Genomic DNA, 13163 nt, shown 5'->3' on the forward strand with positions numbered 1-13163 from the left:
CTTAGCCTCTCCTGATTTTTTTGAATTCTTGTTTCTTCATTTGGTTCTGGTTGAATGTTTATTTCTTCCTTCTGCTCCAAACCATTGATTTGACTCTTGGTTTCCTTCCCATCACTGTCGGTTCCCTGTTCGTTTTTCTTTATTTCACTTTCTACTCTATTTTGCAACCATACTCAACCATTTCTGTGAGCATCCTGATTATTAGCATTTTAAACTTGGCATCTGATAGATTGGCTATCTCTTCATTACTTAGTTGTATTTTTTCTGGAGCTTTGACCTCTTCTTTCAAAAGAAGTATTCAAAGTCATGAAAGGCAAGGACCTATATCCAAGATTACTCTCTCCAGAAAAACTATCATTTAGAATGGAAGAGCAGATAAAGTACTTCCCAGATAAGGTCAAGTTAAAGGAGTTCATCATCACCAAGCCCTTATTATATAAAATTTTAAAGAGACTTATCTAAGAAAAAGAATATCAAAAATATGAACAATAAAATGACAACAAACTCACAACTGTCAACAATCCTAAAAAAACACAAAACCAAAAAATGAACTTATAAAGCAACTAGAACAGGAACAGATTCACAGAAATAAATCACTGAAAGGATATCAGCAGGGAGGGGGGTCAAAGGAGAATAGAGGAAAAGGTATAGGGAATAAGAAGCATAAATGGTAGGTACAAAATAGGCAGAAGGAGGGTAAGAATAGTATGGAAAGCGGAGAAGCCAAAAAATTTATATGTATGACCCATGGACATGAACTAAGGTGGGGGAATGCTGGTGGGAGGGGGAGTAGAGAGCGGAAGGAAATAAAGAAGAGAAAAAAGGAACAACTGTAATAGCATAGTCAATAAAATACATTTAATAATAAAAAAGAACAAATTTTCACCCTAGCGGGGGAGATATAATCACCACTGAGAATGTGTGATCTTGCATGTTTGCAGCAATTGAAGGAATTGTCAACAGGTAAGTCTACAGACCTAGCAAGCATTGCCCTCAGGTTAACACTCACCCCAATGAAGTTCTCTGTTCAACTTTAAAGCATTTTAGTTATATATGAAAGCACAAACACAGTCAAACCATTCCCTACTCCAGAGACCAGAGAAGTGAACTTACCTCCTGCCGTTTGAAGTTCTGGACATATTCTTCAAACTGTTCGTCTTTTGTCTCATCAGCTTTCCCAAGCTTCTGAAGGACCTAGTTTGCAAATAAGACAAAATTGTTTGATTTAGTAACAGTTTCACATAATAGGCAGAACAAGGCTCCTGTTTTGCTCTTCTGAGAAGTCAGTCTTAGCCCAGCTAGTTTTTCCGTTCTAGAAGTATCTTTTAGCTTGGTGACCTTGTAGCTGAGCACACTTGAATTTTAATTACAGTTCCACTGCTCACAGGTTGTGTGACCTTTAACACGCATCATAGTAGGTTGCATTTATTTATTATTTTCCTCCAGTAGGCCACACAGGACTTAAAGACAAAAGCTATGCTTTATCATTCTGTCAAAGTATCTGGCACAATGCTTGATGCATAATAGGTACTCAACTTTTTGTTCAGCAGTGATCCAAAATGATTTGACTAAAGTATTAAACTACTTCATGGGATGGTATTACTGGAATGAGGCACATGGCATGTTCTCCCCCACCATCTTCTACAATAATATTCCCTTCAACTGAATGAACACTCAAAAGGGCACTGGACTACACAAGGCTCCATGCTAAGCACTGCTCCTCTAGAAATACAAAAACAAATAAAACAAGACCTCAGCACTTAAACCTAAGAAATGTATAATCTAGTGGAGTAGACAAGGCAGACCCACAAATAACAAAGACAATCTGTCATAAGCAACATAAGCAGTTGCAAAGTTTTGTTAACAATGTCCCTTAGAGCTGAGATCAGGGAGTGCTCTGTGGAGATTTTCAAATGTGCTGGAAAGTCCAGCAAACAGAAACATGTCAGACTATATTCCAGCCAAAGAAGTAGCCTAAGCCAAGATCACTGGAAAAATCATTATGCATTGTGGGATTAAGCAGGAGTAGTTTAGTTTTCCTACAGCACAGGACTGGTATTAGGAAAACTAATTCTCAGAGATAAAATAGCAAAAAGTTACTTTGAGACACAGCAGAAGGATCCTGAGAGCAATGATTGGGTTGATATTCCCATATCTAATTTCTAAAACACCAAGTTATTCAAGAATATAAAAACTCCATAAACACTGCCTTCTCAAAATACATACGCCCTATGACATTACAAAATACTGTTTTATGAAATGTAAACATTTTGGCATTAAAACATATACTCACACAAACCACTTTCTGTGGCTACATTTTACATATAAATTATGCTAAATTATTTCCTAAAATCAAAGATATAATCTTGTATAAATTAACAAGTTTTAATGATGCCTTTCAATACAAAGACAGAGTGAGAAAAATCACCTAAAACTTAGGGACGGACAAAAGAGATCCCCAGGAGTCCTTTTTTCGTGCAGTGCTGGACTGGCACCTTTGATGGCATTCCTATCAACTGGGCTATTTACAGCCCCATGGAGACAGAGGTTAACCTGAAGATTTTTGTTTGTAAGAGATGCAAAAAGTTTCTGTTCAATGGAAAGCTTAACTCCAAAGTTTATAGCTTATGATCCTCTAGACATTAACCAGTTTGAAATGTAATTCAGGAATCTTATTCTAAAATCCCTTTATTAAATAGTCACAAATACCGAGCTCTTCAAATATATTTTGAATCAGGTTTTTAAAATAATATTATTTTTATTGCATTTTTTTCATGACCATTAATCCCCCTTATTCTCCCCTCCCACCCCCCTGAAATTACCACACTATTGTCCATGTCCATGAGTCCTTTCTCCTTTGGGGTTGATCCCTCCACCCCCTAAACCCTCCCTATAGCTATCATCCTGCTCTCTATCCCTGAGTCTATTTCTATTTTGTTAATTAGTCCAATTTGTTCATTTGATTCCATGATTCCACATATTCACTCGTATATGGAATAATAAATACTTTTTTTCCCACTATCTTACTGGATGCCTCATTAATTAATGAGTTGAATAAAATTTATGGCACATGTTTATTTCATATTTACATGAACATATTGTTTTTAACTTTTGAAATATTATACTTTAACAACAGGATCAACTCCATAGTGCTGCGCAAATGTAAGATATTGTTGCTATTATTTTTATTAGCATTGTAATAAGAAAGATAGAGCAAAGCAAAATTTCACAGGCTACTTGCAAGAGAAGTAAAATTCAATGACATAAAGATTCCTGGCCTTGTTATAAGATCCCCTGCCACCTACTGCCATCTTTTTATTCTAAGTGCTTTTTTTTTAAGTTAGGTCTCCCAAATGACCTCCCGCCTGAAACACACAGAAAAACTAAAGTATCAGGGGAAAGACAACTAGTATTTACTATATGAAGTTTTTCTTACTTCTGAAAATCTACTTATTCATTAATTTTTAATTTCTCTAGATCAGGTAAGTCACTTAGAATAAGCAATACCTCATCTGATGGTAGCAGTTCACAAAGGCCAGGGGAGGTTATCAAACTCTCATGAGGAAGCAGTAATAGCTCAGTTCTCTAACTTTATATGTAAGTGAAAAGGAACTCTTGTCACAGTGAATGGAGGGAAAATGGCATAAACTCTGCATTAAAAAAAGGCTGGGGAGAATATTGGATATGTAATATTATGGTAATCAGAATTCATAAAATAATATTTAAGATGAAATTCAACAGGGATAAAATTTAGGTGAAAAATATAATTCTTCAAGAATTATTGTATTCTTGTATCAAATTTATGTATTCACCTTTCAACCAAAATTCAACAAACAGAATGGGATGGTAAGAATACATGGTTTCTGTCTGTAAGTAGTAATAAGGAATGACTTTATTTAAAATGAGTCAACAAAGTGATGATGCTACCAAGCATCTAATGTAATCAGGCTGCACTAATAAGTGCAAGAACCACCAAGAGAGAGGTCCTGAATGCTTCTGTGTGGTAGACAAGTTGGTAAACACATAAATACACAGACAACTTGGAGCCAGCTAAAGGAGCCCCAGAAAGGCAAGGAGAGTTAACACCATAAAATAAGAAGCATATTTTATATAACTTGTATGGTCAGGGAGAAAAGGAGACCATAGGGAAAAAATGCATCTGTCTTCAATTACCTAAGTACCATCATAATGATTTTTTCTGTCAGAAACCAAGATCAAGAACTAGTATCAGCAAATAACGGCTATATGAATAAAAATTTTGCATTGAACATTTTATCATGGTTTTCTGGAAATTAAATAGTTTGTTGGTAGGGGTAATTAGCTCACTGACCTAAGAGTTATTTGAAAGCTCACCAATAGATGTGATAGAAAAGAGATTTATTTATCAAACAGGTGAATGAAACGAGTTATATTTCAAATATCTTCTAATTCTTGAATCCATAATAAATTTATCATGTCAGACATTTTTCCTGGAGACAAATACAAATCACAATGAGTAGTAGGCAGAAAAGAAAATCTGTTCTTTTTTACCTTCAACTTATATTGACCTACAGAAGACTGCATGCCATGCTAGGAGCAAGATGCAGTCCAGAGACTGATGGTGTGACAGTGTGGAAGGGTGAGGTCTGGAACTGGAGAGTATGAGGCTGGCATGGTAAATAGGGCAGATTACAGACAGGCTCAGTCTGTAAGACTAAAGACTGATTCCCTTATTCAGACCATAGGGAACCAATGAAGTATTCCCCTGGAGTCAGCTACATGGTTAGATTTGTGCTCCTTAGTGACAACATTAAGGAGAGATTAGAAGAGAGCAAGGCTGGAAAAACAAGGGCAGTTAAGAGGCTATTTAAATAGGCCAGGCAATAAATGACAGAGCCTGAGCCAAGAAACAGAAAGAAGTAATCCTTAAGAAGTAAATAAGAGATAGTACTTAATGGCTTATGAGATGAAAAGGGTGAGAAACAGGTAAGGATGGCCTCAAATTTCTGCTGTGGAGGATGAGTAGTAGCTCATCCGCCAAGAATCCCTGGATGAGGGCAGTGAATTGGCTGTGGTACTACCACTCCAGGGAGAGGAAAATGATTTAGATGCAGGATTGGAAGAGCTAAGACCCAAATCCATATCACAAGACTTTTGGATGGAACTCACGGCCCATCTGAGGCAGAAACCATAGATGTGCAGTAACCTACGTTTAAGCAGTTTTGTGATTTTTCTCCAGCATCTTCAATAAGGGTGATGAAATTAATCTGCTACATAGTAAATATATTAAGGCACCAAAGCCACTGGGGCCTACAATTGAGGTAACAAAACCCTACTGTTCACCATATTTTATGTCACAATATTTGACAGTGAGTTTATAATTTAGGTGGCCTCTCATTTACCTCTCTGCTGGCTATGATGTAAATACCAATTAAGTGTGAAGAGTTTGGCAGCATTGATGTTACAGAAAGCTCACTCAGATATCCAAGTATCTGATAATCAGATTTTGACAACATGACACATCTTCCATCTACAGGCAAAAGGAAGAAAATGCTGTGTTTCAAGAATTTTTGTTTAGGATTTCAGTCTTTTCCTTCAACACTAATTGTATCTACATTGATACATTACTATTTTTGAAACAATAGAATTTCTGTTGTTATTTTTGTTGCTGTTGTTTTTCAAGTGCAAAATAATATTTTAACTTGAATAAGCTTTTTCAAGCTGCTTTTCCTTTCAATGAGATTCTGAGTATTCCTCTAGGGCTGGCTGTGTGCTCATCTTCTCTGCCTTGAGTTAAGAAGCTCTAAGCAAACAACTAGAACAGGAACAGATTCACAGAAATAGAGATTCATGGAGGGTTATCAGAAGGGAGGGGGTGAAATGAGAATGGGGGAAAAGGTACAGGAAATAAGAAGCATAAATGGTAGGTACTAAATAGACAAGAGGAAGTTAAGAATAGTATGGGAAATGGAGAAGCCAAAGAACTTACATGTATGACCCGTGGACATGAATTAAGGTGGACGAATGACAGTGGGAGGGGGAATACAGAGCAGAGGGGAATAAAGGGGAGAAAAATGGGACAATTGTAACAGCATAATCAATAAAATATATCAAAAAAATTTAACTGATTCTAAAGACATCATGACACAAGGAAATTAAAAAATTCAATAGGGTTCTGTCCAGGGTGTGGCAAAGGTGGTTGGAGCACTGTTCTGTAACCAAAAGGTTGCCAGTTCAATTCCCAGACAGTGTGCGTACATACTTGTGTTGGGGATTTGATCCCCAGTATGGGCATGTGCAGAAGGCAACCAATTGATGCTTCTCTCTAACATGTGTGACTCTCTCTCTCCTGCCATGTCCAACGCTAACCATGTCGTCTGACAGTCATGGCATGGGGACTATGACTTCACAGAAGTGTGTTCCAGCCAGGTAGACGCGGCATAAGTGGATATATGGTATTGATTCTGTTCTTGCTGTCTCTTGGTATTCTGACATTCACTTTTCTGATAATTTGGAATCTCCTAGAAATGATGGCCATTCTCAGAGCTGATCAAAACTAGGTCAAACTGAGAACAATGCCACCATGGCCTTTCCCCAAAATAATAACCTCTCTGGGGGCCCAGAGGAAGAAAGGCCCACAATGTCCAGTGAGTCCAAGGGGAAGAATACTTCCTTCCCTGACCCAGTTAAGCAGATGCAGAACAAGTTAATATTAGGTAGCAGGGAGCCAGAATTACCCAGAGTGCTCCCTCAAGTTAATCCCCTCTAATGAAATAGCTCCTGAATGTCTAAAAGTTGTTGAAGTAACAGCCCCTCCTTTACCTTGAGTGAGAATATATATCAATTAGACAGGCATAGAAATAAAAAAAAGCTGGCTAGTTATTACAAACTAAACACGTAAAAACAGTTACTAAAGAGTCAAAGTTTATAGTACACAGAGAAAACTTTTAGACAGAGAAAATAGATAGTTAAGTTAGACATCACAGAGGCCTTATAATAAATTTCCTAACCTCTGCTCGGTCTAGCGTATCTTTTGCCCCATACCAAATTCTAAGACCTTTAATAAACAATAAGACATTCAAACTCTGTACATAGAGCTATTTCAAATTGTCTGATTAATGGCTCTCCTGGTTAAAACAATTTTTGTTTAATTTAACTGAAACTATGGAAATTCTTGTACTTTTCCTGGTTACCTTTGTATTGATTTTTTCTGCTTAACTAATCATGCTATACACCTGCAAATGTTAGTCACTACCTACAATGAAAATATAAAAATCTGCTTGTACTCGCAATAAACGGAACAGAGCTTCACTGTCCTTTGAGGCGTGATGTCATCTGTTACCGATCCCTTACCCACCTTCGGGACCCCTGGACCCTGCTGAGGCTGGACCCCAGCACTCTCCCTTCATCTCCCTCTTAAAAAAAAAGAAATGAAAAAATGTCCTCAGGTAAGTATAAAAAACTTTTTAATACAATAGGAAGAAAAAGCATGAATGTGGTAACTTGAATATTTTGATTGATAAATCTTCTTGCAGTGTTTCCTACAATCGTTAGTTCCTCGGCTTGGGTTGCAAGGGCTGCTACAATGACATAAAGCTAAAATTCTGATCAAGTCTCAAATCTTCATAGTCCAGTGCAAATTAAATACTATTTTAGTAGTAAGAGAATCATCATTCTCTCTTAATATGTTAAAATAAGGAACAGAATATTATGTTGGCAGCTTTCAAAAAGTTATTCGAATTTTAAGTAAAAGAAAAAATTCACAATCTTTCATTCCACATGAAATTACTTCTGTTAATTAGGGGCAAATATCAAAGCAAGGTTAATCTATGGTGAGGTGTGACCACAAGCAAGAAAACAAATCCTATGATCAAAAGTGGGGAAAAAGAGCGGGGGGGAGGGGGATGGCGGCAGAGTAGGATGGAGAGGATTCTGCTTCCCCCCACACATGGGAGAAAAACCTGGCCGATCTGCAGAGGAACACAGCAAATAGCCAACAGTACTCCAGCATATAGGAAAATAGGAGTCCAGAAATTGTAGCAGACACTGAAAGACAAGATGGTGAGGAGATGGCTGCAGGTCAATATGGTCCCAGCAACCAGTGCAGAGGCAGCAGGCCAAGGCTGCCGCCTCCACTGCACTGACTGCCAGGGGCCAGGCTGTGTCTTCCACAGACTCTTTGGGAGCCTAGGGATAGCAGCAGGGTCTCTGGGGGAGAGCCAGGTCATCAGCTCCCGCCCTACCCAGCTGGGTGCAGTTTGAAAAACACCAGGAGAGACTTGTTTGTTTGAAGCGTCAGAGAGAGGAATGGGTACCAGGAGGCAAATGCAGGGGCCTTGATCACTTTTGGAGTCTGTGGTCGCTGGCTTGGGAGAATTGAAAGTCGCCCTTGCATTCCCCCATAGCACTGGGAAAGGTTCGCATCCAAGCCTGTGGGACAAGGGAAGCCTGGCTAGGCGCGTGCGTGCACCCACACCCCAGCCAATGGTGGGACCTCCCAGGGAAAGAGCTCTGAAGAGGACCTCGATTCCCTGAGTGTGGAGCTGGGGAGAGTTGCTGGTCTGGATCTTGGAAGAGTGCTCTTGAGACTGGCAGAGTACACCAAGAATGAAGAAAAGCCACAGCAATCGCCCCTCAGCCTACTGCAGCCAGTGAAATCAGAAAAACTAGTTTGGCCAGCTGGAAACCAACAAAATTTTCAATTATTTTTTATTAATTTAAATTAATTTATAAATTATTAATTTTCAATTATTTTTATTTTATTTAAGTAATCTTTTATTTTTTTTAATTTATTAATGTTTTATCTTTCAACAACTTTTTCCTCTTTCCTTCTTTCTTGTTTTATTCCTTCTTCCTTTCTTTCCAAACTTATCACTTTTTCCTTCTTTCTGCTGCCTTTGAGACAAAAATGTGGAACTGCAAAAAGACTAGAGTTGGACCCAAAGAGGGGGTATCCCAACAGTAGAGACAGAGAAACAAACTCCACTCTGCTATAGCAGAGAAACTAGAAGTTACTGCATATTTGTATTATTATTTTTCATTATTTTTTTCATTATTCTTACATCTTTTAAATAAAATTTTAAATTAATTTTATTTATTTATTTATTTATTTATTTATTTATTTATTATTATTATTTTTTAATAGTATCTTTGTATTCCTCCTCTTTCTGTATAGTCTTTTTTGCCTTGGCTGGATATATTGTATCATTTCACAGGTTTCCCCTGACGCCTCATTCATACTCTATTGCTAATTTACTGTCCTTTACTTCACCTGTGCTCCACCAACACATTATCGAAGGTCCAATACTACCTAATTTTGGTATCTCATAAATTCTGTCACATAATTGTTGCCCTAATATTATTGTAAATAATAGCTGTTCCATACTATTGTAAATAATACACAACACCTATCCCAGATCTTAGGCCACTTCATTGTTTCCAGAACTATAATACTGTAGTGGATAACTATTCTCACTCAAAGTACACCTATTAACTATCCTTTATTCTCACCTTACCTCAGAATCTGATCTCCCACAACCTCACTGCTTTCTAGATCCAACTCACAATCCTTCCCTCCCCAGCAAGAGCCTTACCTTCTTTCCATCCTTTCTAAAGAGTGGCTAGTTGAGTAGAAGATTACGGTTATCACTATACATACCAAAGGATCTCCTATCTCTTCTCTACTGGATGCTACTCTAAATATCATAGAATACTCTCCTGCTGTCATAAACCATGTTGCCTTCCCCTCCAACTGATCACAAAAAAAAGAGTAGGCGGAAACGGTAAAAACCAGGACACCCACTGGAAGAGGAAACCCCCAAACAAAGGAACCACCAACAGAAAACTAGAGAAGAAGGTGAAGGAGGGAGTGGAAACCTCACAAACCTCAATCCAAGACCTATCTGGAAATACAACTAAACAGTAGAGAAACTACCCAGTACAAACAACTGAACAAGAGCAAAAGAGAACCTTCAAAACCTTGCACACACAGAAGAACTAGCTTCAACACAACCTGCCGTCACCAGCAAAACAAATTATAAGAGGTGGTGGACAGAGGGACAATCATTTCACCAGCTGGTGGAAAGGACCCACAAAAGAAAGACCAAAAAACAACAAAAACCCAAAGACAAACTCAGAGCCAATGTAAAGGACAGCCCAAGACCAGTGAGCCAGGAAGATCAAGGAGACTACACCACTGAATCTCACAGGTATTATACCACACAAGTTCACACCAGAAACCCAGGAAGCCAAAACAAATTAATTTACGAAGCTGAAGCTAACAAGAAGAGTTTCACAAAAAATGAGAAGACAAAGAAACAATCCCCAAATGAAAGAAAAGGAGAAGGAGGAAGCCTCAGAAAGAATGCTAGATGAAGGAGTCAAGTCAGCTATCAGATATTGAATTCAAAGCACTGGTTATCAGGAATTTGAAAGAGCTCACAATGCGCTATCGGAAACTACAGGGGAATTACAATGAACTCACTACAAACAATATCAACATAAAAAAAGGAAGTAGAAACTATCAGCAAGGTCCAAGAGGAAATGAAGAATACAATTTCTGAACTGAAGAACACAGTGGAAGGAATCGAAAGCAGGATTGGTGAAACAGAAGATTGGATCAGTGAGCTGAAGGAAAAAGTAGAAAAAAAACTCACAGAAAGAGCAAGAAAAAGAAAAGAGACTCAGAAAGAATGCAGAGGGATTAAGAGAAATACAAGACAATATGAAATGTAATAATATCCAAATGATAGGAATACGAGAAGGAGAAGAAGAAGAACCAGGGATAGAAAATCTATTTGAGAAAGAAATAATGAAAAATTTCCCTAACTTAATGAGAGAAAATGACACAAATCCAGGAAAAACAGAAAGACCCAATCAAGAGGAACCCAAAGAGCCCCACTTCAATTCAAGTGACATCATCATTAAAGTGGCAAAATTTCAAGACAAAGAGAAAATCTTAAAGGCAGCAAGGGAGAAAAAGGAAGTAACATATAAGAGATCCCCAATAAGGTTAGCTGCTGACTTCTCAATGGAAACACTCCAAGCAAGAAGAGAATGGCAAAAAATATTCCAAGTAATGAGAACCAGAGGACTGCAACTAAAGCTACTTTACCCAGCAAGGCTCTCAATCAAAATAGAACACCAAATAAAAAGCTTCCAAGATAAAAGAAAGTCTCAAAGAATACACCTCTACCAAACCAACTCTGCAAAAAATACTAAAAAGACTGCTTTAAGGAAAAGAAGGAAAAGAGAGTGACAAGGAGAAACACAGGTATAAAAAGCACAATGAGTAAGTAGCTATCAGTAATAACCTTAAATGAAAATGAACTAAATGCTCCAATCAAAAGACACAGAATAACTGAATGGATCAGAAAGCATGACCCACACATATGCTACCTACAAGAGACCCACCTCAGGACAAAAAACCTACACAGACTTAAAGTAAAGGGCTGAAAACAAATTTTCCAAGCAAACGGACAGGAGAAAAAGAGCCAGGATAGCAATACTCATATCAGACAAAATAGACTCCAAAGAATGGCGAAAAAAAGACACCCAGAAAGTCACCTCATAATACTCAAGGGACGAATCCACCAAAACGACATAAACATTGTAAATATATATGCACACAACAGAGGAACACCCAAATATATAAAGAAAATCTTAGAGGACTTCAAGAAAGATATTAACAGCAACACAATTATAGTAGGGGATTTTAACACTCCACTGTCAAAAATGGACATATCTTCCATACAAAATATCAACAAAGATATTATGGCATTAAATGATGCCCTAGATGAAATGTACTTAACTGGTATATATAGAACCCTTCATCCCAAAGAAGCTAAATACACATTCTTTTCAAATGCACATGGAACATTTTCAAAGATAGACCACATGATAGGACACAAAACGAGCCTCAACAAATCTAAAAAAAAATGAAATCATCCTAAGCATTTCCTCCAACCACAAGAAACTGAAACTGTAGAACAACCCATGGGGAAAAACCACAAAACACTGAAAACCATGGGGATTGAATAGTATGCTATTAAACAATAAATGGGTCAAGAATGAAAGTAAGGAAGAAATTGAAAAGTTTCTGGAAACAAATGAAAATGAACTCACAACAACCCAAAACTTATGGGACACAGCAAAGGCAGTCCTGAGAGAAAAGTTTATAGCAATACAGGTCTACCTAAGAAAGATAGAAACATCTCAAACAAACAACCTAACCCTACGCCTACAAGAACTTGAGGAACAACAAAGACAGCCCAGAGCAAGCAGAAGGAAGGAAATAACCAAGAGCAGAATTAAATGACATAGAGACTAAAAGCACAATTCTAAGGATCAGTGACTCCAAGAGCTGGTTTATTGAAAAGATAAACAAAATTGACAAGCATTTAAATAGGCTCATCAAGAAAAGGAGAGGACCCAAATAAACACAATCAGAAGTGAGAGAGGAGAGATTACAACTGACACCACAGAAATACAAAAGATTGTAAGAAATTACTATGAAGAACTGTATGCCAAGAAATTTGAAAACTCAGGTGAAATGGACAAATTTCTAGAGAAATATAATCTTCAAAAACTTAATGAAGAGGAAGCAGAAACCCTGAAGAAACCAAAGCAGAAAATGAAATTGAAGCAGTAATGAAAAATCTTCCAACAAGCTGGTTTCACAGGAGAATTCTACAAAGCATTTAAGAAAGAGTTAACCCCTATTCTTCACAGACTATTCCAAAAAATTCAAAATGATGGAAAACTCTCAAACTCTTTTTATGGAGCCAGCATCATCCTAATCCCAAAACCAGATAAAGATACAACAAAGAAAGAAAACTTCAGGCCAACAAAGCTGATGAACATAGATGCTAAAATCCTCAAAAAAATATTGGCAAACTGCATCCAACAATACAGTAAAAAGTTCATACACCATGACCAAGCAGGTTTCATCCCAGGGATGCAAGGATGGTTCAATATTCTCAAATCAGTAAATGTAATACCTCACATAAACAAAAGCAAAGACAAAAATCACATGATCATATCAATAGATGCTGGAAAAGCTTTTGATAAGGTACAGCACCCATTTATGATAAAAACACTCAGCAAAGTGGGGATAGAGGGAGCATTCCTCAATATTATAAAAGCCATATATGAGAGAACTACAGCCAACATCATACTCAATGGAC

At 37.5% G+C, this 13163-nt stretch overlaps 1 protein-coding gene across 5 annotated transcripts in view; it reads right to left on the reverse strand.

Annotated features, from left to right (window-relative positions):
* The window catches only part of AMPH (amphiphysin), a 276775-nt gene that overhangs the window by 138011 nt on the left and 125601 nt on the right, over positions 1-13163 (reverse strand). For all 5 annotated transcript variants that reach the window (XM_053655127.1, XM_053655126.1, XM_053655124.1 and 2 more), the window contains exon 2: positions 1114-1194. In XM_053655127.1, the coding sequence (XP_053511102.1) occupies positions 1114-1194 (81 nt within the window). The remainder of the gene's footprint in view (positions 1-1113; positions 1195-13163) is intronic.

Source organism: Artibeus jamaicensis, unplaced genomic scaffold, assembly GCF_021234435.1.
Source record: "Artibeus jamaicensis isolate MK-2021 breed Jamaican fruit bat unplaced genomic scaffold, CSHL_Jam_final contig_924, whole genome shotgun sequence".
Lineage (NCBI taxonomy): Eukaryota > Metazoa > Chordata > Mammalia > Chiroptera > Phyllostomidae > Artibeus > Artibeus jamaicensis.